This window comes from Argiope bruennichi, chromosome 9 (assembly GCF_947563725.1).
Source record: "Argiope bruennichi chromosome 9, qqArgBrue1.1, whole genome shotgun sequence".
In the NCBI taxonomy this organism is placed as follows: Eukaryota; Metazoa; Arthropoda; class Arachnida; order Araneae; family Araneidae; genus Argiope; species Argiope bruennichi.
The window spans coordinates 126,402,907-126,429,341 of record NC_079159.1 but is presented as its reverse complement, the minus strand read 5'-3'; the positions used below and the strand labels follow the sequence as shown (position 1 = coordinate 126,429,341).

The window sequence follows — 26,435 nt, the reverse complement described above, 5'->3', positions numbered from 1 at the left end:
ATTGTATCCTTTTTAACATACGGAGAAGAAGAATGGGGGCAAACTTCTTGCCTTTAGATGGAAAATAAAGGTCATTTGAAATGCTGTTTCCTCAACATGATGAACTTTCGTTTGAGCAGACTGCCATAATTTTCAACAGAAGTTAAGACAGAAATGATTTATTTGGTGAAGAATCAATGTGATTTTACATGGATGAAAATCGCAAAGAATTATTTATGTGTGCACGAGTAAAATGACAACAATAACAACACAAACTATACAAAAGCTGTATCTCACTATTTTAATTATACAGCTTCTAAACAAATTTACTGCACATTTTATTCCATGATTTTAAAGTAAGATCATTAAGTGTTATCCCAAATGTAAAAATAAATAAGAACCGACATTTTTAAGAGGTAAAAGGAACATGAGCAAAGACAGTTGAAAAAGTAAGTACCGGTATTATATTTTATGACTTCATAAATCATGACATTTTTTTCTATTATAATGCTACGAACAAATACACCACTGCATGCACTAAACTAATGAACAAAGCTGACGTTTTCCGACAGTTGTATGAAAAAAAAAAGTTTTCATGGAATAGAAAATGAGATTCTATCACATATTAAAATAATAATAAATGAGCTACAACGTATAAATAACAACACAAATGGGTGACTACATAAATAATTATATACAAAAACATACATAAAAATAGTTTACAAGCTGCCCGTAATCACGTGCTTCCATGTCCAGCACCATGAACCAAAATTGTGGAACGTAAGATATTGTGTGCACCCTATCAGTTTTAGTCCACTAAGCCTGAAACTTTCGTCATACATTTTCTGGTTTGGGTCCAGCATTCCAGAGTGAATTGCTGTTGACCGTGACTCTCAGCTGCCTGTTGCTCTGCTGATGGGACAGCAAGGTATCTTTCTTCACGCTTCCGCTGGTGGTAGCAGTGCTCGAGGTAGTGGTGCCCTTGGTGATTTGCCGAGTTAATCTGCTTCTCATGTTCGAGCATCTCAGGAGTCGGATGAAAGAGTTGCGGAATTTGGAAGAGATGGCATTGTAAAGTATCGGGTTGAGTGCGGCATTAATGTAAACTAACAGCCTGCAGAAGTACAGAAGACTGTAGTAGGTCTCCATGCCCAGACTGATGATATCTGCCGGTTCCGAAAGAATTAACCATATCGTGAATACCCTGTGAAAAGAAGGGATAATATTTTAAATAACATATTAAAAAAATATTAAAAATCTATTTTTATTCTAATTAAATATTGTCCTATTTTCTGGTTTTTAACGAAAAAGAAAGATTTTCTTTAATCGGGGATATGCAGTGACCTATTACATTCGATACATGCATATTTTTGATCTTAATCCAACAATTTGAAATAAAAAATGCTATTATATTTTCCATGTCAAGTGCAATTTGATAGGACTTTTTCTGTTTTGATGTGTATACCGCTGATTGGCGTCTTAATGAGATATTTTAGGCGCGCCTTCTGGCCAGCATGCAGCTCGCAAACACTTATTCGAAATTTAATCCGACTTTCTGAACAAAAGTCGTTATTCAATGCCGAGGAATTACTAAAGCTTTGAGTTACTGTAGGTTGGTTGAAAGTTTTAGCACTGGAAAGATAGGAAGTAAATGAGAGCCTTTTATTTAAACGTGAGAAACCAATAAAGGTTATCTTTCTTAAGCAGGATTAATATACAGAGTGTTTCAAGAAGGTCACATAACTGAAAATAAATTTAACGGAAACGGAGATAAATAAAAACTTGAAATGAGTGATTTGTTTATTAAAAAAAAAAAAAAAAGAAGCAAGAACCTGATACAGAAATTTAAAAGTTTAGTTACAAATTGCGCCGATAGACGTCGTTGTAGGCAGTATTACAATAAATAGGTTGTATGTCAAAATACAAACCCACATTGCATTCTCCTCAAAAACGCTTTAAAATGTGCACCTTTCGCATAACACGTCACAAAGGAAAATTGAAACTGTCTGCGACTCTCTGTAGTGTGTCACCAGGAATCAACATACAAGCTAGACAATAGCTTTCTCCAATTCTTCGAGTGTTAAAGAATTGGTGCAATAAGCAATGTCTACAATGTGTCTCTAAAAAGTGGTCGCAAGTTGAGAGATTGGATGAATACTTAGGCCAGTTCATATTTTTTCCCTTAATTGTTGAACAGTTCAACTCAACAATTTTATCATAGAAGTAATTATTCAAAAAGTTGAAAGCACTTTGTAAGGTACCCATTTTGCATGATCCATGGTGTGTCTGGTCGATCTATCAACAATATATTGTCGTAATGATGTTGCCGGTCAATCATCCCCGTTTCTAGCAGGAAAAAGGTCCAACGAGGCCTTTTCAGCAGCCCAAAACATACGTTTTGAGGGAATAGAGTGATCGCGCTCGAGACAAATGTGGGTTCCTAAAATCCCCAGTTGTGTTTATTAAGAAAGCCTCCAGTTGAAAATACGCCTCGTGTGTCAATGATATTCAGTTGACATCAAAACCAAAACTATCATGTCGAGCATCTCATTAGCGAAATTCTCTGGTTGCCGAATTTGTACGGAAACATGTGTAATGTTTTCTACAGGATGGCTTGATTCCGGATTCAACCGCATGAATTCGAACAAAGCGCAGTAATTGCAAAAACTGCTTTCACAATTTCATATTGCATGTCGGAGTGCCCGATTCTGATTAGGGGACGGGCGTTTCAACATGAAACTCCTACGACACTACTATGTCTTTCATATAAGCGATTATTAAATGCCTTTATTACTAGGAGAATGTCATGAACTGATTGAAGTTCTTTTGGGTAAATTAGAATCTTTTTTTTACTTGTAGCTTTCAAGATGGATGAGCATGAGTAATTACAGCCGATTTTTTGATTAATTGCTGATGGTGGAAAAAGTGTAGTGCGAGTGCCTTATTATTTAGAAAGGGTGATGAGTTAGGGTTTTTGATACGTGGTATCGTTAGTATAAGTTAAGCGTGTTTTTAGGAAATTTAATAAGCACTACTAGAAGACATTAGTGGTATGATTTTACTTTTGATATTGATCAAAGGGTAGAAAATGGTTAAGAAACGGTTATAGTAGAATGTTGCGGGCCTTTTAAGTCTAGGTTTGGGATCGTATTTGGGAATATGCTTATTTGTCTCGTTATAGATACTATCAAGGTTATTGTAGAAGTTAGCTCATAGGTTTATAATAAATTTTTTAATGAAAAGGTAGTAAATTGTTGCACAAATTTTGTTGTTGGAGTAGGATGGTGCATTGCATATATTTTTAATAATCATGTTTTGTTGTTATTCAATTAATTAAGGCCAATATTGACAGCGTACCCACGCACATGACAAGAAAAGTTAAGTACTGGACACAAATAATCAGAGTAAATGAATAATTTTTTTCTCTATTCATTTTTGAGTTTCTTGGTATTAAAGAGATTGGTCTTCCTGGTTAGATCTCGAAATTTGGTTTTAGTATAAAGGAAGTTCCCAAGTAAGTCTTTTGTCTAAAATTACTCCAAGGTGTTTACAGTTCTGAGACCAAGGAATAATTTTGCAGTTAATTTTAAGTTGAGGGGTGTTCACAGGTAATTTATAGGAATTATTGCTCTAAATGAGTTTCTTATTTCTTTATTAAATTATTCACAAAGTTTCGCACATTTTTGATCAATTGACCAAAGTTCTGATTTGAAGAGCTTTCATTTTGACGCCACGTACTTTCAGTGTTATTTTCTCTTTTACATGAGCTGATCAATGCTATTTTTTAAAAACATTACTTCTAATATTTTTTTCCAGTTTAACTTGCCATTATCACTCACCTGAAAGGTAACAAGCATATGAAGAAACTGACTACTACCGCTACCAGCATCAAGACCACCTGTTTTCTGGCCCGCATTTGGGTCTCTTCGCTGGAAGAGGCAAGCACCCTGCTGCCCGCCATTAGGTGCCTTGCGATATGACAGTAGACGGCCAGCAGTATGAGGAAGGGCAGGGCGTAGAAAACTCCGATAGCAGACAGATAGTAGACCTTTTGCCAAATTCGCTCGATACTCTGGTAACAGACGGGCACGGGTTCACCTGAGAGCAGGGTTTCTTCAAGATGGTAATGGACGGTGAAAAGCACGGGCGTGGTAAACAGGGCTGCCACCAACCAGATGGCCACTATGATGGCCAGGGCCCGCATTTGAGTGCAAGTGTAGCCGGCTTTCAGCGGCTGGCAGATGGCGTAGTAGCGTTCGAAGCTGATGGCCAGAATGGTGAGAACGGATCCATGTGCTGCCGTCAGCTGCACGTAAGGGACGGCCTTGCCTGGAAAGACACAAAGAATGAGCCGTGACTTTCACCAAATCACATTTTAAATACATTAAGCAGTGGAAGAAGCGAAGTACATTTAACAATATTCATATTTTATTTAAATATTGATATATATTTCCAATTCTCGTGTAGAAAATCACATATCCTGTTTCATCAGCCTAATTAATTTCAACTAGCATACAGACAGCCAGACAATTAATATAACTTTAAACCAATTCTCCGAAACTTTCTAGCGCAGTTTCTCATAAAAGTGAATTTGTCTTTTAAATATGTTTTTCAAAACCGATTGAAACCAAAATATCACACAAAACTACCATTGCAGTCGCAAACTTCACATGCCAAATTTGATATATCTAAATCATTGCATTTTTGAGTTACGGAGTTTACACACATCCAATGTGTAGACAGATCGATATTCGACACGTTATTGGATTTGGTTACAATTCTGGTAGTTGTTTAAGCAACAGATGTTATATCTGTGCAGAGAATTTTATCTATCTAGCTCTCTTCTTTTTATAATCGTGTTAATTTATATTTGAACAGCCGGACGGATAGACATCCTTTGAATAGATTTTGCTCAACATTTTATTGAAATCTGAAAATGTGGTGTAAAAACCATACACAAAGTTTCATCTGTCAGACTCAAAACGTTTTTGAATTATATTTGTCACAAACACACCGACATGACGCCAACATTTTGTTTTTCGAATGCAGAGATTCGTCGAAATCTCGAGTCACAAATCGATTATAAAACTGTCTCTATACTTCGCATATGAGAAAGTAAAAAAACATTTTTCAGACTGACGAAAGTCTAAAACGTGGAAAGATGTAAAAATTTATCTGTTGAAATGTTTTTACTATTATAGTACTTCCTTTTCTATATTTCCTGCGAAAGTAAGTAAAAAGGCGGATAGATACCAATTATCAATTTTTCAGAGAGCTCAAAAGATATGATATAATATGAATAAAAGTATTTCCAGCGAAGTATAAAACACAGTTCTCCTACTTTAACATTTGCGATTTCTATCAAAAATTTGCATCAGTGTCATAATGTACAGGCCGTATAATGATTCTTTTGAGGTAGATATCTTGCCATCAATGTGCCAGACTCATTTTGCTATCTACTCAATATTTATTAGGATTATGACTATACATATGATGAAATCTTTATTAGCTTCTTCATTTACGAAATTTACTTACTTTGTAATTAGATGATACATCCTATTTGAGGTATTTATTTTTATTCCAATTTCTATAATAATATAGGGCACTTGAGATATTGAGACTTTACCAAGTGATTTTTTTTGCATTTTAAGTAACGTAATATTTTCATTTAATTTCAGATTTAAATTCTAAAAATCCAATAATTGGATGCACATTTTAAACACATTATTATAGAGCAAGAGGTTAAAACTCTGTAACTGCTTAAATTGAAATAACGTCGTCGCATATAAATAACAAAGTTACAAGCAAATTGTAACTCTTAACTTCCACTGAACATATAACGTGCACATCGATTTGGTGAAGTATAATTACCATTCATTTGTCGCTTATTTCAAAATGATAAAAATATTAGAAATGTGCTTTGAGTTGTGGAATAACATTAGTTTCAAGTTTTGTATTAATTTTATAATCAAATGTTAGCAAGTATATAAGTCTTGCCACTTCAAATATGTTAGCATTTTCATATCCTTATTATCTGCCTCTGGCGATCAGTTGTTCTACAATAATCAATTGTTATACAATAATCTACATATTTACAATAATTGGTAACTAGTCTCATAGCCCCAAACAATGTACTAATTTTGATATTTTTTTCATATTAAATAAATACTATAAAATATCATATGAAAGACGAGTCAATCATCTTTAACTTAATCTCGAGAGATATTTTAAAAGAATGACTTCAATGCACATTATCTGTGGTGAAAAATCTTGACAGAGTTCTCACTAAATGAAATATCCAACGAACCAATTTTGCCAATTTTCATTTCGTATGAAATCTCATAATTCCTAAATACATCATCAAGGTTTGTCTATCCCAAATAATTTTTTAAATTATAGTTGATATAGAATATAATTTGTATAATATCATAGAAAGGAATTATATATAATTTTTATAAAAAATTAATATAGCAAAATAAACTTAAGAGAGAGCTTTCAATTTCAACAACTTATCTGCCAAGTTTCCTTCAAATTAGCTTCGGTACTTTAAAATATATGTAACCAAACAGAAAGCTTTCTCATTATTATGCAGCAATAATTTTCAATAATAATTTTATTCTTTTCAAATGATGGAATATTTTGCAATTGTGCCTTTTTTCCTTTTACTGTACAATCCTGTAATTCCTTTTACAGACGCAAAGTTTGTCATTTAAATATATCGAGAATTAATTGTAAATAGGCCTTAGGATTAGGAAAAGAATCTTTGTCCTTTTTTACATTATGAAACGATATTTGACGCATTCTGTGTCACTCTAAAATATCAATTAGCACGTTAAGCGCCACGCCTGCATTGCCTTCCTCTGCGTTTGGCCCGCGGTATCTCCACCGATGTTCTCGATGCCTCGATTCATCTGACACTCAGGATGCTTGCAGTGTTTTAATGAAGCACACTCAAATATTTTTATTAAAAAAAATTCGGAAGAATTTATTAATTTATGAAAAGAATGCCATTTTTTTGTTTTATATCGTATTTTACACAGTCAGTCACGGGGCTGTCACGGTGTGTAAATAAAAGTTAATGTCAGTCACAGATGACTGAAATGCGCTTAATGCATTGAAAAGTATAGTTTATTTCTAATAAATATTCTACACATGATTGCTCATTTTACATTCCATTTTACCCAGCATTGTATACTATCATCAACTTCGGCGTATGCTATGTTTCACGGATTCCTTGGAAGAAACCTTAAATAAGGATTTTAATGCTCTCTATATTCAAGGGCCTTAAATGAATTTATGACTAAATGTGCTCACATGGAATATTTGTAGGTTTCAACTTTTCTCCATGAGTTGTCCCATAAAGAATATGTTCACACAAGCCGCAGGAATGTTACTGCAGGAATTATTGTACAGGTAGCTGTAGAAATGTGAGGAATGTCATTCAGAAACTTATTTACGTTTTTTTGAACTGCTTAGAGAATAACCAGATACTTATCAAGCGTATCATATTATAAAATTATAGCTCATTTCATACTTTAATGCGAAAAAATATTTTTTTTTGCAATGTTAACACTTTCAATCTTATGTATCCAACTACTTTTTCGAAATGACAGCTTTGTCAGGGGTCAAATGAATCTCAAAAAACAAGGCCATAACTGATATCTTTATTATATTAAGAAATTAGGTTTACATTTATTTTTCATTTTCTGTATATTCACAAGAAAAACGCATGTTATGATTTCACGTGTGACACAATTGCTGTTTCCTAGAGACCAGACTTCCCATGTATTCTCGAATTTCGATTTCTTTTCATGTGAAAGAACAATAAATTGCATCAGCTAGCTGGAAAAAAGCCTGTTCCACAGTAGTATTTGGATGCAAAACCCGCTTCAAGTTTTCCAAATGCGATCTGCTTCTAAACAGTTCGAAGTTTTTCACACTTTTAGAATTTTTTCCCCCCGCTGACTTCGCACCAGCTGCGAAATACAGGAAAAGCTTTTCCATAAAAATACATGAACAGGTTATTGTTACAGTGATGTAAGTCACTCTTTTTTCCTCCAGAATGAACATATCGTCAAATATACAATTTTATTATCGAAAACAAAACTAGTGAATGGGTCTCATTTTAGGGATCTCTAGAATCCAGATTTAATAAAAGGTGAAAAATGATTTGAATTTGTGTATTGGTTACAATGTTAAACTAAACTTTTCTAAAGTGACTTACGCCATTATAACTTTCACATGCCAATATCTATGGAAAGAAATTCTTTTTAAATGCATCCATATAAAATTTACAGTTCAGTAAAATCTAGTGGGAAATTTCCTAGGAAATTTTAAGTATAAGTTGTATTTTATTGCTTGAGAGTAGTAATAAACCACTTATTTTTTTGCAGTTTTATTTAGATTAAATTTTTATATTTCTATATTACTTACCAAAAGTTTTTTTAATTCTATTTTTACAACATGAAATGAAGTGTCATTCAAAATAACTTCAAAAAAGAGAAAAAACTTTTAATTAATTAAAATAATACAGTTAACAATTTCTGTCTTTACTTTCTAACGCCGAATATATAGGGCCTATACATAATAAACCACGGAGACGAACGCTGATTATATCCGGCATGCATGATACGACCCACAGAGCTTCGTTTAGTTTTTCAACATTCCGTTTTAAAACAACACTTGGGGTATTTTGGGACAGATCTTGAAGCGCAGTCAGATGACGCGGACGACACCTGAGCTGGCACTCCTTCTCCAAATTTATGCACCACACCAGAGGGAAGACATAACATGAAACAAGCTCGCTTTTATGGCAGTTCTACGGCGGAAGCGGATCGGAACTTGGAACCTTCCAGCCGCGAACCTGAAGTCTTGTCAGCAGACTAGATCCGTCTAAGGCTGGCAATGTTCGTGCCCTTTCTCTTGGAGTGCTTGTTTTTGATTATCAAGTAAATTATTTTATAAAAAATAAACCATATTAAATGGATCATATTTGATCAAATTTCTTTCCATTACTGTTAGGTGCCATAAAGATATAGACAATGAATGACATTAGAGTAATCGTTAGAAAAGAGGTTCAAAGGATTTTTGTATCAATATGTTTTCCTGCTGTCCCAAATCAATTTCATGTCTTACAGGATAAATTTGTTCGTTCGCAATACATAAATTTTTGGCAAGAGGCACAGTTTAGTAGCGTCTTTACGATGGGCACAGCTATCATAGCAAAAGGGTTAAAATGGCGTATTTACCTTGAACATACTACAAAGGATTAAAAATGAACAACTGTGAATAGGCAAGGTATAAATTAACTTTAAATTTCTACTACATCGTGTATTGAAAGTTTGCATTCCTTTTTAATAAATGTTTATTTGATAGGTATAACAAAAAGTACTCACAAATTAACAAGCATCTACAATTTAAGTATACAAAAAAGTTAATCATCTAAAATTTCTGAAAAAAAAAATACTTCTACAATTGAACCCACACAATCATGTGCATGAAAGAGGGGAAAAAAATTTTAAAAATAATTTCTGGAAAGATTGATTGCTTTTGTTTTAAGCAAAACTTTTTCACTTTTACGCGCTCAATAATTTATCAAAACGTTCATATAAAGTAGCAATTAAGAAAAACCGCACTGCTGATAACAGAAATGAGTTTTTAAAAATTCTTTTTTACAGGAAGTTTTTGCGCGTTGAAATAAAATCTGATAAAGGATTTCATTGAATTAAATGTTATAAAAAAATCATGTCAAAAAATGAAATAACTCTCCCTAGGTATTCGATATCGGAATGACTGGACGCTGTTATAATCACTAGAGTTCTGTGGCTCATTTCAAAATGGTAATCATGGTCCCTTCATCAAAGACGCTTCGTGATGTCCATTTTTCCGGTAATCGGAAGTGTGACGACCCTAATGAATACCCTGACGGAAGTGTGAATCTGCTGACTTATCCGGCCATTATTCATCAAAAGGAAGGGCACCAAGAAGATTATGGTGTAATTCACAATTATTGTAATAATTTTATAATTGTAAAGATAAAAATAAGACGGAGTGACCAAAAATAAAAAAAGTCCAATTCCTTCTTTTCGGATCCATTCCATTCATTTAAAATACAATTCTGTAAAAATTTGCTGTTTGAGTAAGTTTTCAATTTCACTTTCAGTTCCTAAGTAAAACAGTAGCTGTAAATTTCATAACGATGCGTTAATTTAATATATGAATTTATTGGATTTTATAATAAAGTAATTTAAATATCTTGAAGACATTTTACTTTTCTATGGGAGGGTTATTGTGCGTACTTGGATGGTTGATGAACGCATACGTTTACACCTAGACGCAAGAGAAAAAAAAGTGCGTCAAGTGTTTCCCCTAGCACTTTTACTAAAGGATTCTTGTAGAGATTTACGTGATAAATGTTGATTTAGGAAATAGACTATTAGGTATCTTTCGAAGAATGCGTGGGCATTAGGAATTTTTATCTTTGTTCTTGAATTTTAAGAGCTATATTAGTCTTTCACTTTTAATAGTGTGTGTTGGATAAAATTTGGATCAGGAAATTAGAGAAGATTTTAGAATAAAGAAATATGGACTAATTTAAGATTAAAAAAAATAGGAAATTAATTATGATTTAGATTAAGAGATATCACACACACACAATTTTAATCAAGGATATATTTTTTTGAAAGGGGAGGGAAATAACTCCGTGACTGTCATGCATTTTCTTCCATTGCAAACGAAAAAAATGTCAGTAAATGTATTATATCAAGACAGGATGCAATTTTTTTTTAAACTGATTTTTCCAGATTAATGCTTAAAAATGAACTCCGAACTATCTCTGTCTACATAAAATTCCTTTCATGCGATTTTCATTCATCGTCATTCTTCAGCCGAAGTTTTTATTTTTATTTTTGTCTCTATGTAGAAATATAGTTACAGACTTGGTCATCTAAGATAATTATTTTCGTATGCATTCATTTTTTCGATATCATTACATTTCTTCTGAACGACATAAAAAAAGCACAAGTTAACCTCATTTTATGAATCATTTCAATACTTGAAATATTCAAGCACGAAACAAAAACGATTTTCTTAAAATGGTAGAACTTCTTTAGGATTATCTTAACGTAAGTGAGATATTTCGAATCTGTTTACGGTAATCTGTTGATAAGACAGAAAAGTTCTAAATCCCACAGACTCACCTCAAACATCTGCTGGCAACTAAATGAAAAAGAAAAGATCCTCTATAATTTAAACAAAATTTAAACTTTAATACATGGTAAGAAAATATACATCAAAATGACTGAAATGAATGCTTTTTCACAACTTTGAACTTTACTACAAACAAGTTGTAAAGCACTCATTAGTTTAACTAATTAAGGACTTCGTAAAAAATTCAAAACTCTTTTCCCGGCATAACAAATATTTTAATGAGTCTTTCGAAATTTTTCTTTATGTAGGAACAAAAGAAGCGATGAGGGGAAGAAGGAATAAAGTTTAAAACATTAATCTCTACTTAAAATTTTTATTCTGTCACAAAAGGCTTTCTTCCAGAAAACTTATCCCTTCGAAATTTTTCAATGAAGCTACTTTTCCCACCTCTTTACAGTTTTTGTTTTACTTGAATTATCACATTTTAATAAGATTTAATTTTAAAATTTATGAAACATCTTCATAAATACTCCTTTTAGACTGTTCAGATACCATACATATAAAAATACAGAAGCATAAGGCGATCAGTTCGTTTTATCTTGCATGTCTTCGAATCTCTCTGTTTCTCTCTTCTCAAAAGAATTTAGACGAATTTTTTTGTTATAAGTAGTGCTCGAGATCAATTTTGATACGATTTCCCTTTGCCTTCCATTTTTTTGTTTCATTTTTCTTGAAAAATAGTATCAAATAATATGAATTTAATAAAAGTTATAAAGGGAATTAAAACAATTTTGTAATGTCGTTTCATTTTGTTTAGTAAATAAAAAAAGTATTGATCCTCAACATTTTTTTAGTTAGACTTATGATGATACAAAGAGTGTGATTTCAAACACTTTTTTATTTTATCATATAAGAATTATAGAGAAAATATATTCGTCAAAAAAAGATTCAAAATAGAGATTTCGACACATCTCCCCGTTTTAAAAACACATTTCGAAGAAGAAAGCGTCTTAAAAATGTCTTTCTGTCTGTCTGTGACAAAGATAACTAAAAATACTTTGAGATAGACGGAGGAAATTTAGTATATGGTCTTTTTTTTAACAAATTTCTATCAAGTTTTGATCAAAATCCAATCAGAGAAAGTCTGTCTACATAAGTTAAGATGATAAATACAAATAGAAGAAAGTTATGAATGGAATTAGGTACACTCGCACAACTAACATAGATACTAATCAATTGTGTCAATCGTATATCGTAAACACCTATCAAAATGTGAGCCAAATCCAACAAGGGACTTATTGTTGGTCTGTGTCTTCACAAATATGTAAACCCAATCATTCAAAAACGCAACGACTTAAATATGTCACATTTGATATGTGAGTTTGTGACTACGAGAGTAGTTCTGTGTCAAATTTTTGCCTCAATCGGTTGGGAAAACACACCTAACCCCAAATCCGATTTTTGGATACTATTAACCGCATGCCTGGGATTCATCACTAAAATACTTGCCAAGAATCGCACCATTGATTTAATAAAAATGCTCAATTCACGCCAAAGGTTAACTATTGTGCGCCAGTTTGCGCAAAGTGTTCTCTGGGATAACGCCTTTATTACAGAGTATGCGATAATATTCGGGGAGACCAGTCCCGTGTTAAAACCAATGAAACACTAAGAATTGATTGATTTTGGACAAAAAAAAATTCCGTACGGATGAATGGAGAGAATGTCACCACTCCCCCTGCTCCTATTCCCCATAGAATAGTTTAAGAAAAACCATCATGAAAAATATCAAAAAATATCAACAATCTTAAATTCTGTGTTCTAAGATTAATAAGACATAAAAAAAGCACAAGTTAACCTCATTTTATGAATCATTTCAATACTTGAAATATTCAAGCACGAAACAAAAACGATTTTCTTAAAATGGTAGAACTTCTTTAGGATTATCTTAACGTAAGTGAGATATTTCGAATCTGTTTACGGTAATCTGTTGATAAGACAGAAAAGTTCTAAATCCCACAGACTCACCTCAAACATCTGCTGGCAACTAAATGAAAAAGAAAAGATCCTCTATAATTTAAACAAAATTTAAACTTTAATACATGGTAAGAAAATATACATCAAAATGACTGAAATGAATGCTTTTTCACAACTTTGAACTTTACTACAAACAAGTTGTAAAGCACTCATTAGTTTAACTAATTAAGGACTTCGTAAAAAATTCCAAAGCTCTTTTCCCGGCATAACAAATATTTTAATGAGTCTTTCGAAATTTTTCTTTATGTAGGAACAAAAGAAGCGATGAGGGGAAGAAGGAATAAAGTTTAAAACATTAATCTCTACTTAAAATTTTTATTCTGTCACAAAAGGCTTTTTTCCAGAAAACTTATCCCTTCGAAATTTTTCAATGAAGCTACTTTTCCCACCTCTTTACAGTTTTTGTTTTACTTGAATTATCACATTTTAATAAGATTTAATTTTAAAATTTATGAAACATCTTCATAAATACTCCTTTTAGACTGTTCAGATACCATACATATAAAAATACAGAAGCATAAGGCGATCAGTTCGTTTTATCTTGCATGTCTTCGAATCTCTCTGTTTCTCTCTTCTCAAGAGAATTTAGACGAATTTTTTTGTTATAAGTAGTGCTCGAGATCAATTTTGATACGATTTCCCTTTGCCTTCCATTTTTTTGTTTCATTTTTCTTGAAAAATAGTATCAAATAATATGAATTTAATAAAAGTTATAAAGGGAATTAAAACAATTTTGTAATGTCGTTTCATTTTGTTTAGTAAATAAAAAAAGTATTGATCCTCAACATTTTTTTAGTTAGACTTATGATGATACAAAGAGTGTGATTTCAAACACTTTTTTATTTTATCATATAAGAATTATAGAGAAAATATATTCGTCAAAAAAAGATTCAAAATAGAGATTTCGACACATCTCCCCGTTTTAAAAACACATTTCGAAGAAGAAAGCGTCTTAAAAATGTCTTTCTGTCTGTCTGTGACAAAGATAACTAAAAATACTTTGAGATAGACGGAGGAAATTTAGTATATGGTCTTTTTTTTAACAAATTTCTATCAAGTTTTGATCAAAATCCAATCAGAGAAAGTCTGTCTACATAAGTTAAGATGATAAATACAAATAGAAGAAAGTTATGAATGGAATTAGGTACACTCGCACAACTAACATAGATACTAATCAATTGTGTCAATCGTATATCGTAAACACCTATCAAAATGTGAGCCAAATCCAACAAGGGACTTATTGTTGGTCTGTGTCTTCACAAATATGTAAACCCAATCATTCAAAAACGCAACGACTTAAATATGTCACATTTGATATGTGAGTTTGTGACTAAGAGAGTAGTTCTGTGTCAAATTTTTGCCTCAATCGGTTGGGAAAACGCACCTAACCCCAAATCCGATTTTTGGATACTATTAACCGCATGCCTGGGATTCATCACTAAAATACTTGCCAAGAATCGCACCATTGATTTAATAAAAATGCTCAATTCACGCCAAAGGTTAACTATTGTGCGCCAGTTTGCGCAAAGTGTTCTCTGGGATAACGCCTTTATTACAGAGTATGCGATAATATTCGGGGAGACCAGTCCCGTGTTAAAACCAATGAAACACTAAGAATTGATTGATTTTGGACAAAAAAAAATTCCGTACGGATGAATGGAGAGAATGTCACCACTCCCCCTGCTCCTATTCCCCATAGAATAGTTTAAGAAAAACCATCATGAAAAATATCAAAAAATATCAACAATCTTAAATTCTGTGTTCTAAGATTAATAAGACATAAAAAAAGCACAAGTTAACCTCATTTTATGAATCATTTCAATACTTGAAATATTCAAGCACGAAACAAAAACGATTTTCTTAAAATGGTAGAACTTCTTTAGGATTATCTTAACGTAAGTGAGATATTTCGAATCTGTTTACGGTAATCTGTTGATAAGACAGAAAAGTTCTAAATCCCACAGACTCACCTCAAACATCTGCTGGCAACTAAATGAAAAAGAAAAGATCCTCTATAATTTAAACAAAATTTAAACTTTAATACATGGTAAGAAAATATACATCAAAATGACTGAAATGAATGCTTTTTCACAACTTTGAACTTTACTACAAACAAGTTGTAAAGCACTCATTAGTTTAACTAATTAAGGACTTCGTAAAAAATTCCAAAGCTCTTTTCCCGGCATAACAAATATTTTAATGAGTCTTTCGAAATTTTTCTTTATGTAGGAACAAAAGAAGCGATGAGGGGAAGAAGGAATAAAGTTTAAAACATTAATCTCTACTTAAAATTTTTATTCTGTCACAAAAGGCTTTTTTCCAGAAAACTTATCCCTTCGAAATTTTTCAATGAAGCTACTTTTCCCACCTCTTTACAGTTTTTGTTTTACTTGAATTATCACATTTTAATAAGATTTAATTTTAAAATTTATGAAACATCTTCATAAATACTCCTTTTAGACTGTTCAGATACCATACATATAAAAATACAGAAGCATAAGGCGATCAGTTCGTTTTATCTTGCATGTCTTCGAATCTCTCTGTTTCTCTCTTCTCAAGAGAATTTAGACGAATTTTTTTGTTATAAGTAGTGCTCGAGATCAATTTTGATACGATTTCCCTTTGCCTTCCATTTTTTTGTTTCATTTTTCTTGAAAAATAGTATCAAATAATATGAATTTAATAAAAGTTATAAAGGGAATTAAAACAATTTTGTAATGTCGTTTCATTTTGTTTAGTAAATAAAAAAAGTATTGATCCTCAACATTTTTTTAGTTAGACTTATGATGATACAAAGAGTGTGATTTCAAACACTTTTTTATTTTATCATATAAGAATTATAGAGAAAATATATTCGTCAAAAAAAGATTCAAAATAGAGATTTCGACACATCTCCCCGTTTTAAAAACACATTTCGAAGAAGAAAGCGTCTTAAAAATGTCTTTCTGTCTGTCTGTGACAAAGATAACTAAAAATACTTTGAGATAGACGGAGGAAATTTAGTATATGGTCTTTTTTTTAACAAATTTCTATCAAGTTTTGATCAAAATCCAATCAGAGAAAGTCTGTCTACATAAGTTAAGATGATAAATACAAATAGAAGAAAGTTATGAATGGAATTAGGTACACTCGCACAACTAACATAGATACTAATCAATTGTGTCAATCGTATATCGTAAACACCTATCAAAATGTGAGCCAAATCCAACAAGGGACTTATTGTTGGTCTGTGTCTTCACAAATATGTAAACCCAATCATTCAAAAACGCAACGACTTAAATATGTCACATTTGATATGTGAGTTTGTGACTACGAGAGTAGTTCTGTGTCAAATTTTTGCCTCAATCGGTTGGGAAAACACACCTAACCCCAAATCCGATTTTTGGATACTATTAACCGCATGCCTGGGATTCATCACTAAAATACTTGCCAAGAATCGCACCATTGATTTAATAAAAATGCTCAATTCACGCCAAAGGTTAACTATTGTGCGCCAGTTTGCGCAAAGTGTTCTCTGGGATAACGCCTTTATTACAGAGTATGCGATAATATTCGGGGAGACCAGTCCCGTGTTAAAACCAATGAAACACTAAGAATTGATTGATTTTGGACAAAAAAAAATTCCGTACGGATGAATGGAGAGAATGTCACCACTCCCCCTGCTCCTATTCCCCATAGAATAGTTTAAGAAAAACCATCATGAAAAATATCAAAAAATATCAACAATCTTAAATTCTGTGTTCTAAGATTAATAAGACATAAAAAAAGCACAAGTTAACCTCATTTTATGAATCATTTCAATACTTGAAATATTCAAGCACGAAACAAAAACGATTTTCTTAAAATGGTAGAACTTCTTTAGGATTATCTTAACGTAAGTGAGATATTTCGAATCTGTTTACGGTAATCTGTTGATAAGACAGAAAAGTTCTAAATCCCACAGACTCACCTCAAACATCTGCTGGCAACTAAATGAAAAAGAAAAGATCCTCTATAATTTAAACAAAATTTAAACTTTAATACATGGTAAGAAAATATACATCAAAATGACTGAAATGAATGCTTTTTCACAACTTTGAACTTTACTACAAACAAGTTGTAAAGCACTCATTAGTTTAACTAATTAAGGACTTCGTAAAAAATTCCAAAGCTCTTTTCCCGGCATAACAAATATTTTAATGAGTCTTTCGAAATTTTTCTTTATGTAGGAACAAAAGAAGCGATGAGGGGAAGAAGGAATAAAGTTTAAAACATTAATCTCTACTTAAAATTTTTATTCTGTCACAAAAGGCTTTTTTCCAGAAAACTTATCCCTTCGAAATTTTTCAATGAAGCTACTTTTCCCACCTCTTTACAGTTTTTGTTTTACTTGAATTATCACATTTTAATAAGATTTAATTTTAAAATTTATGAAACATCTTCATAAATACTCCTTTTAGACTGTTCAGATACCATACATATAAAAATACAGAAGCATAAGGCGATCAGTTCGTTTTATCTTGCATGTCTTCGAATCTCTCTGTTTCTCTCTTCTCAAGAGAATTTAGACGAATTTTTTTGTTATAAGTAGTGCTCGAGATCAATTTTGATACGATTTCCCTTTGCCTTCCATTTTTTTGTTTCATTTTTCTTGAAAAATAGTATCAAATAATATGAATTTAATAAAAGTTATAAAGGGAATTAAAACAATTTTGTAATGTCGTTTCATTTTGTTTAGTAAATAAAAAAAGTATTGATCCTCAACATTTTTTTAGTTAGACTTATGATGATACAAAGAGTGTGATTTCAAACACTTTTTTATTTTATCATATAAGAATTATAGAGAAAATATATTCGTCAAAAAAAGATTCAAAATAGAGATTTCGACACATCTCCCCGTTTTAAAAACACATTTCGAAGAAGAAAGCGTCTTAAAAATGTCTTTCTGTCTGTCTGTGACAAAGATAACTAAAAATACTTTGAGATAGACGGAGGAAATTTAGTATATGGTCTTTTTTTTAACAAATTTCTATCAAGTTTTGATCAAAATCCAATCAGAGAAAGTCTGTCTACATAAGTTAAGATGATAAATACAAATAGAAGAAAGTTATGAATGGAATTAGGTACACTCGCACAACTAACATAGATACTAATCAATTGTGTCAATCGTATATCGTAAACACCTATCAAAATGTGAGCCAAATCCAACAAGGGACTTATTGTTGGTCTGTGTCTTCACAAATATGTAAACCCAATCATTCAAAAACGCAACGACTTAAATATGTCACATTTGATATGTGAGTTTGTGACTAAGAGAGTAGTTCTGTGTCAAATTTTTGCCTCAATCGGTTGGGAAAACGCACCTAACCCCAAATCCGATTTTTGGATACTATTAACCGCATGCCTGGGATTCATCACTAAAATACTTGCCAAGAATCGCACCATTGATTTAATAAAAATGCTCAATTCACGCCAAAGGTTAACTATTGTGCGCCAGTTTGCGCAAAGTGTTCTCTGGGATAACGCCTTTATTACAGAGTATGCGATAATATTCGGGGAGACCAGTCCCGTGTTAAAACCAATGAAACACTAAGAATTGATTGATTTTGGACAAAAAAAAATTCCGTACGGATGAATGGAGAGAATGTCACCACTCCCCCTGCTCCTATTCCCCATAGAATAGTTTAAGAAAAACCATCATGAAAAATATCAAAAAATATCAACAATCTTAAATTCTGTGTTCTAAGATTAATAAGACATAAAAAAAGCACAAGTTAACCTCATTTTATGAATCATTTCAATACTTGAAATATTCAAGCACGAAACAAAAACGATTTTCTTAAAATGGTAGAACTTCTTTAGGATTATCTTAACGTAAGTGAGATATTTCGAATCTGTTTACGGTAATCTGTTGATAAGACAGAAAAGTTCTAAATCCCACAGACTCACCTCAAACATCTGCTGGCAACTAAATGAAAAAGAAAAGATCCTCTATAATTTAAACAAAATTTAAACTTTAATACATGGTAAGAAAATATACATCAAAATGACTGAAATGAATGCTTTTTCACAACTTTGAACTTTACTACAAACAAGTTGTAAAGCACTCATTAGTTTAACTAATTAAGGACTTCGTAAAAAATTCCAAAGCTCTTTTCCCGGCATAACAAATATTTTAATGAGTCTTTCGAAATTTTTCTTTATGTAGGAACAAAAGAAGCGATGAGGGGAAGAAGGAATAAAGTTTAAAACATTAATCTCTACTTAAAATTTTTATTCTGTCACAAAAGGCTTTTTTCCAGAAAACTTATCCCTTCGAAATTTTTCAATGAAGCTACTTTTCCCACCTCTTTACAGTTTTTGTTTTACTTGAATTATCACATTTTAATAAGATTTAATTTTAAAATTTATGAAACATCTTCATAAATACTCCTTTTAGACTGTTCAGATACCATACATATAAAAATACAGAAGCATAAGGCGATCAGTTCGTTTTATCTTGCATGTCTTCGAATCTCTCTGTTTCTCTCTTCTCAAGAGAATTTAGACGAATTTTTTTGTTATAAGTAGTGCTCGAGATCAATTTTGATACGATTTCCCTTTGCCTTCCATTTTTTTGTTTCATTTTTCTTGAAAAATAGTATCAAATAATATGAATTTAATAAAAGTTATAAAGGGAATTAAAACAATTTTGTAATGTCGTTTCATTTTGTTTAGTAAATAAAAAAAGTATTGATCCTCAACATTTTTTTAGTTAGACTTATGATGATACAAAGAGTGTGATTTCAAACACTTTTTTATTTTATCATATAAGAATTATAGAGAAAATATATTCGTCAAAAAAAGATTCAAAATAGAGATTTCGACACATCTCCCCGTTTTAAAAACACATTTCGAAGAAGAAAGCGTCTTAAAAATGTCTTTCTGTCTGTCTGTGACAAAGATAACTAAAAATACTTTGAGATAGACGGAGGAAATTTAGTATATGGTCTTTTTTTTAACAAATTTCTATCAAGTTTTGATCAAAATCCAATCAGAGAAAGTCTGTCTACATAAGTTAAGATGATAAATACAAATAGAAGAAAGTTATGAATGGAATTAGGTACACTCGCACAACTAACATAGATACTAATCAATTGTGTCAATCGTATATCGTAAACACCTATCAAAATGTGAGCCAAATCCAACAAGGGACTTATTGTTGGTCTGTGTCTTCACAAATATGTAAACCCAATCATTCAAAAACGCAACGACTTAAATATGTCACATTTGATATGTGAGTTTGTGACTAAGAGAGTAGTTCTGTGTCAAATTTTTGCCTCAATCGGTTGGGAAAACGCACCTAACCCCAAATCCGATTTTTGGATACTATTAACCGCATGCCTGGGATTCATCACTAAAATACTTGCCAAGAATCGCACCATTGATTTAATAAAAATGCTCAATTCACGCCAAAGGTTAACTATTGTGCGCCAGTTTGCGCAAAGTGTTCTCTGGGATAACGCCTTTATTACAGAGTATGCGATAATATTCGGGGAGACCAGTCCCGTGTTAAAACCAATGAAACACTAAGAATTGATTGATTTTGGACAAAAAAAAATTCCGTACGGATGAATGGAGAGAATGTCACCACTCCCCCTGCTCCTATTCCCCATAGAATAGTTTAAGAAAAACCATCATGAAAAATATCAAAAAATATCAACAATCTTAAATTCTGTGTTCTAAGATTAATAAGACATAAAAAAAGCACAAGTTAACCTCATTTTATGAATCATTTCAATACTTGAAATATTCAAGCACGAAACAAAAACGATTTTCTTAAAATGGTAGAACTTCTTTAGGATTATCTTAACGTAAGTGAGATATTTCGAATCTGTTTACGGTAATCTGTTGATAAGACAGAAAAGTTCTAAATCCCACAGACTCACCTCAAACATCTGCTGGCAACTAAATGAAAAAGAAAAGATCCTCTATAATTTAAACAAAATTTAAACTTTAATACATGGTAAGAAAATATACATCAAAATGACTGAAATGAATGCTTTTTCACAACTTTGAACTTTACTACAAACAAGTTGTAAAGCACTCATTAGTTTAACTAATTAAGGACTTCGTAAAAAATTCCAAAGCTCTTTTCCCGGCATAACAAATATTTTAATGAGTCTTTCGAAATTTTTCTTTATGTAGGAACAAAAGAAGCGATGAGGGGAAGAAGGAATAAAGTTTAAAACATTAATCTCTACTTAAAATTTTTATTCTGTCACAAAAGGCTTTTTTCCAGAAAACTTATCCCTTCGAAATTTTTCAATGAAGCTACTTTTCCCACCTCTTTACAGTTTTTGTTTTACTTGAATTATCACATTTTAATAAGATTTAATTTTAAAATTTATGAAACATCTTCATAAATACTCCTTTTAGACTGTTCAGATACCATACATATAAAAATACAGAAGCATAAGGCGATCAGTTCGTTTTATCTTGCATGTCTTCGAATCTCTCTGTTTCTCTCTTCTCAAGAGAATTTAGACGAATTTTTTTGTTATAAGTAGTGCTCGAGATCAATTTTGATACGATTTCCCTTTGCCTTCCATTTTTTTGTTTCATTTTTCTTGAAAAATAGTATCAAATAATATGAATTTAATAAAAGTTATAAAGGGAATTAAAACAATTTTGTAATGTCGTTTCATTTTGTTTAGTAAATAAAAAAAGTATTGATCCTCAACATTTTTTTAGTTAGACTTATGATGATACAAAGAGTGTGATTTCAAACACTTTTTTATTTTATCATATAAGAATTATAGAGAAAATATATTCGTCAAAAAAAGATTCAAAATAGAGATTTCGACACATCTCCCCGTTTTAAAAACACATTTCGAAGAAGAAAGCGTCTTAAAAATGTCTTTCTGTCTGTCTGTGACAAAGATAACTAAAAATACTTTGAGATAGACGGAGGAAATTTAGTATATGGTCTTTTTTTTAACAAATTTCTATCAAGTTTTGATCAAAATCCAATCAGAGAAAGTCTGTCTACATAAGTTAAGATGATAAATACAAATAGAAGAAAGTTATGAATGGAATTAGGTACACTCGCACAACTAACATAGATACTAATCAATTGTGTCAATCGTATATCGTAAACACCTATCAAAATGTGAGCCAAATCCAACAAGGGACTTATTGTTGGTCTGTGTCTTCACAAATATGTAAACCCAATCATTCAAAAACGCAACGACTTAAATATGTCACATTTGATATGTGAGTTTGTGACTAAGAGAGTAGTTCTGTGTCAAATTTTTGCCTCAATCGGTTGGGAAAACGCACCTAACCCCAAATCCGATTTTTGGATACTATTAACCGCATGCCTGGGATTCATCACTAAAATACTTGCCAAGAATCGCACCATTGATTTAATAAAAATGCTCAATTCACGCCAAAGGTTAACTATTGTGCGCCAGTTTGCGCAAAGTGTTCTCTGGGATAACGCCTTTATTACAGAGTATGCGATAATATTCGGGGAGACCAGTCCCGTGTTAAAACCAATGAAACACTAAGAATTGATTGATTTTGGACAAAAAAAAATTCCGTACGGATGAATGGAGAGAATGTCACCACTCCCCCTACTCCTATTCCCCATAGAATAGTTTAAGAAAAACCCTCATGAAAAATATCAAAAAATATCAACAATCTTAAATTCTGTGTTCTAAGATTAATAAGACATAAAAAAAGCACAAGTTAACCTCATTTTATGAATCATTTCAATACTTGAAATATTCAAGCACGAAACAAAAACGATTTTCTTAAAATGGTAGAACTTCTTTAGGATTATCTTAACGTAAGTGAGATATTTTGAATCTGTTTACGGTAATCTGTTGATAAGACAGAAAAGTTCTAAATCCCACAGACTCACCTCAAACATCTGCTGGCAACTAAATGAAAAAGAAAAAATCCTCTATAATTTAAACAAAATTTAAACTTTAATACATGGTAAGAAAATATACATCAAAATGACTGAAATGAATGCTTTTTCACAACTTTGAACTTTACTACAAACAAGTTGTAAAGCACTCATTAGTTTAACTAATTAAGGACTTCGTAAAAAATTCCAAAACTCTTTTCCCGGCATAACAAATATTTTAATGAGTCTTTCGAAATTTTTCTTTATGTAGGAACAAAAGAAGCGATGAGGGGAAGAAGGAATAAAGTTTAAAACATTAATCTCTACTTAAAATTTTTATTCTGTCACAAAAGGCTTTCTTCCAGAAAACTTATCCCTTCGAAATTTTTCAATGAAGCTACTTTTCCCACCTGTTTACAGTTTTTGTTTTACTTGAATTATCACATTTTAATAAGATTTAATTTTAAAATTTATGAAACATCTTCATAAATACTCCTTTTAGACTGTTCAGATACCAGACATATAAAAATACAGAGGTTAACTATTGTGCGCCAGTTTGCGCAAAGTGTTCTCTGGGATAACGCCTTTATTACAGAGTATGCGATAATATTCGGGGAGAGCAGTCCCGTGTTAAAACCAATGAAACACTAAAAATTGATTGATTTTGGACAAAAAAAAAAAAAAAAATTTCGTACGGATGAATGGAGAGAATGTCACCACTCCCCCTGCTCCTATTCCCCATAGAATAGTTTAAGAAAAACCATCATGAAAAATATCAAAAAATATCAACAATCTTAAATTCTGTGTTCTAATAAAAGATTAATAATCTTGAAATTTTCAATTTGCGAGAAAACCTACTAGCTGTTGCAAAAAGTATACAGTTCCTGACTGGTTTAAAAGATTTGCAGAGAGTCGAGGAGAAACTGATAAAAACACACGGTTTGACTCACTCAGTTCTACAAGTTTATTCAATGTTAGAGGGACTGCGATTATTGATGGGGAATTGGGAGACCAAACACTATATTACTCAAGTTTTTTTTACCACTTCGATGTGAACGAGTACAGAGAGAAGAATATAAGAACTGAAAAAAACAAATCATAGATAGTTTTCATGAGGATAGTATCCTAACATACAATTCAATGCCTGTCAAGTTTCGTTCAATATGAAGTACTGGTTCCTCTTCGTAGAGCATCAACCATGTTTACATGACTTTACCTTGTTTAACATTCTTGAACAAAAAATGTCCAAGCACGACATTTTTTAAAAATCAGACTTTAAAAGGATCTAAATTTGAGACAGTGAAAGAGCTTCCAGAGAACGGTCTGAAGTCCTACTCTGAAAAGTAGAATATTCGCATAAAGAAGGGGATTATATTAGAAGCAAAAAAAAATTGGAAATGATAGTTAAAAAATTTAAACATCAATGCTGTTATTTTCTAGTAAAAGTGTAAAACCCACTTTCAACTACTAATTAAATTTCGGGCAGAATACATCACAAATTTAGACAAAGAATTTAAAAGTGTAACATTCATAAATTTACCCAGAAATTTTTTCGTTGGTTTTCATATTTCTATCGAAGAGTTTTAGAAACTGCACACCTTTTGACAAATTTTTATAGAAATTGTGAATTAAACCGACAAATTACTTTGATTGATTTTTTAGAATAAACAAAAAGTAGTAGAAGTATCAGTTTGATCTAATTTTGACCAGAGGAAATGGATGATTTTTTCAAATAGGAGCTCTACTTTTGGGTAGGAGAAATATCCCCAATCATTAATTTGTATTTTCCATAATCATTAATACACGATATGATGAAAGACATCCGATTCTAACTTACACATTTCCCTGAATTTCTGCCTAGAATTTAGAATAAAGTCTCTTTAGTCGTATAAAGAATATATTTGAATTCACTTTTTTCAATGAAGATTCGGTCACCGACCAGAAATCGGTGTAGAAGAAAAGAATTTAGTGCCACCCTTTTCACAGAAAGTCGAAAATGCTTTGAAACATTCTTCAATGTGTTTTTTTTCCAGCAGTAGACAGTTTTTACAGACATTATAGTACTAACGGAATGCGTATTTAGAAAAATAAAAAAGGGTATTTTAAAGATTCCCAAATTTTTCCACGTGTTTTATAATTATAATACGCAGAATTTCAAGCAGATCATACATAAAACTATATTGAATATATTACCATAATCGTAAAAACAAGCGTGACAGCATAAAAAATATTTACAGTAAATAAATTTTAACTGCTCATGTGCGTTGTTTAAATCCGAAAGTGTATGAATGCTTTGGCATTAAAGAAAATTGTTATTCCAGGTTAACGCAGCGATTTAATCCGGAGTTTACAGATGTTTCAAAGTGTATATTTTGTGTCTTTTTCTAATATGCCTGTATGTAAATTTTTAATAAGATGCATGCGTTGCGGTTATAACCTTCCAGTTGGCTGTCTCTTACCTTGCTATAAGCTTATATATTCTTTATATATTCTTATGCGTTATGTGCAACCTGTTATGAAGCGGCATTTCGCTGAGGATCTATAGAAACAAAGAACATAACCAAATCTCGACGGTAGTTATCTATGAAGATTCTTGGTGTTCAAATTAACTCGTTCGTAGCAGATCAAAGTACCAAAAAGAAATCGAATGGCAGTAATTAAATTAAACTGAAATCCTTTGGAGAATCATTTATTCTGTTCATAGATGATAACAGTTATTAGCTTATAATGTTTAAAAAAACTTCAGGGAAACAAAATTCTTTTAGAAAGGAGCTTAGGACAGATCCACCCGCATAAAAGGATTTCGAAAATTCTTACTGGACAATTACGCTTTTTGTTACATTATCCTCACAAAGACGACTTGCCATTGAGATTATAATTTAACCAGGAGAATTTTCTGGTCAATTCTTTTTATTGTCTTTACCACAAAAAGTCAAATAAAAAAAATTGCGTTCGATTCCTGAGATAAAAGAACTTCTTTTTTGCCATCAGCAATGAATGATTTATGAGTCCTTGCCGATGATGAATTCGAATAATAACTCGGGCGGACCAAACCTTCCGCTCAGGATACAGGAAGAAATAAAAGAGCATTCGGCCTCTTTTCAACGATTTTTTATCAGAAAAAATTGTCTGGGTTTTGTAGTATCAAAAGACTTTTAGGCACATTCTAAATCCTTGATTATATGCACTTACATATGGAATAGTTTATAAAAGAATTTGGAAAATGCTATAATCCCTTTTTGTGGTCCACGTTTGATTTCATCTTGTCATATATATATTTCAGCATCATATTTATTTATATGGGAAAAATTATTACATTGATAGGAATAGTAATTAAATAATTAAAAATTTTCACAAAATTAATCTAAACTTTAGCTTTTTCTGCATAAGCGTTTTA

General features: G+C 31.7%; 1 protein-coding gene across 3 annotated transcripts in view; it reads right to left on the bottom strand.

Annotated features, from left to right (window-relative positions):
• Positions 1-383: 383 nt before the first annotated feature.
• LOC129984191 (QRFP-like peptide receptor) overlaps positions 384-26,435 on the bottom strand; it is a 344,967-nt gene continuing 318,915 nt past the window's right edge. For all 3 annotated transcript variants that reach the window (XM_056094006.1, XM_056094007.1, XM_056094005.1), the window contains exons 3-4: positions 3,819-4,308; positions 384-1,183 (exon numbers count right to left, since the gene is read on the bottom strand). In XM_056094006.1, coding sequence (XP_055949981.1) covers positions 814-1,183; positions 3,819-4,308 — 860 coding nt within the window. In that variant the 3' untranslated portion in view covers positions 384-813. The remainder of the gene's footprint in view (positions 1,184-3,818; positions 4,309-26,435) is intronic.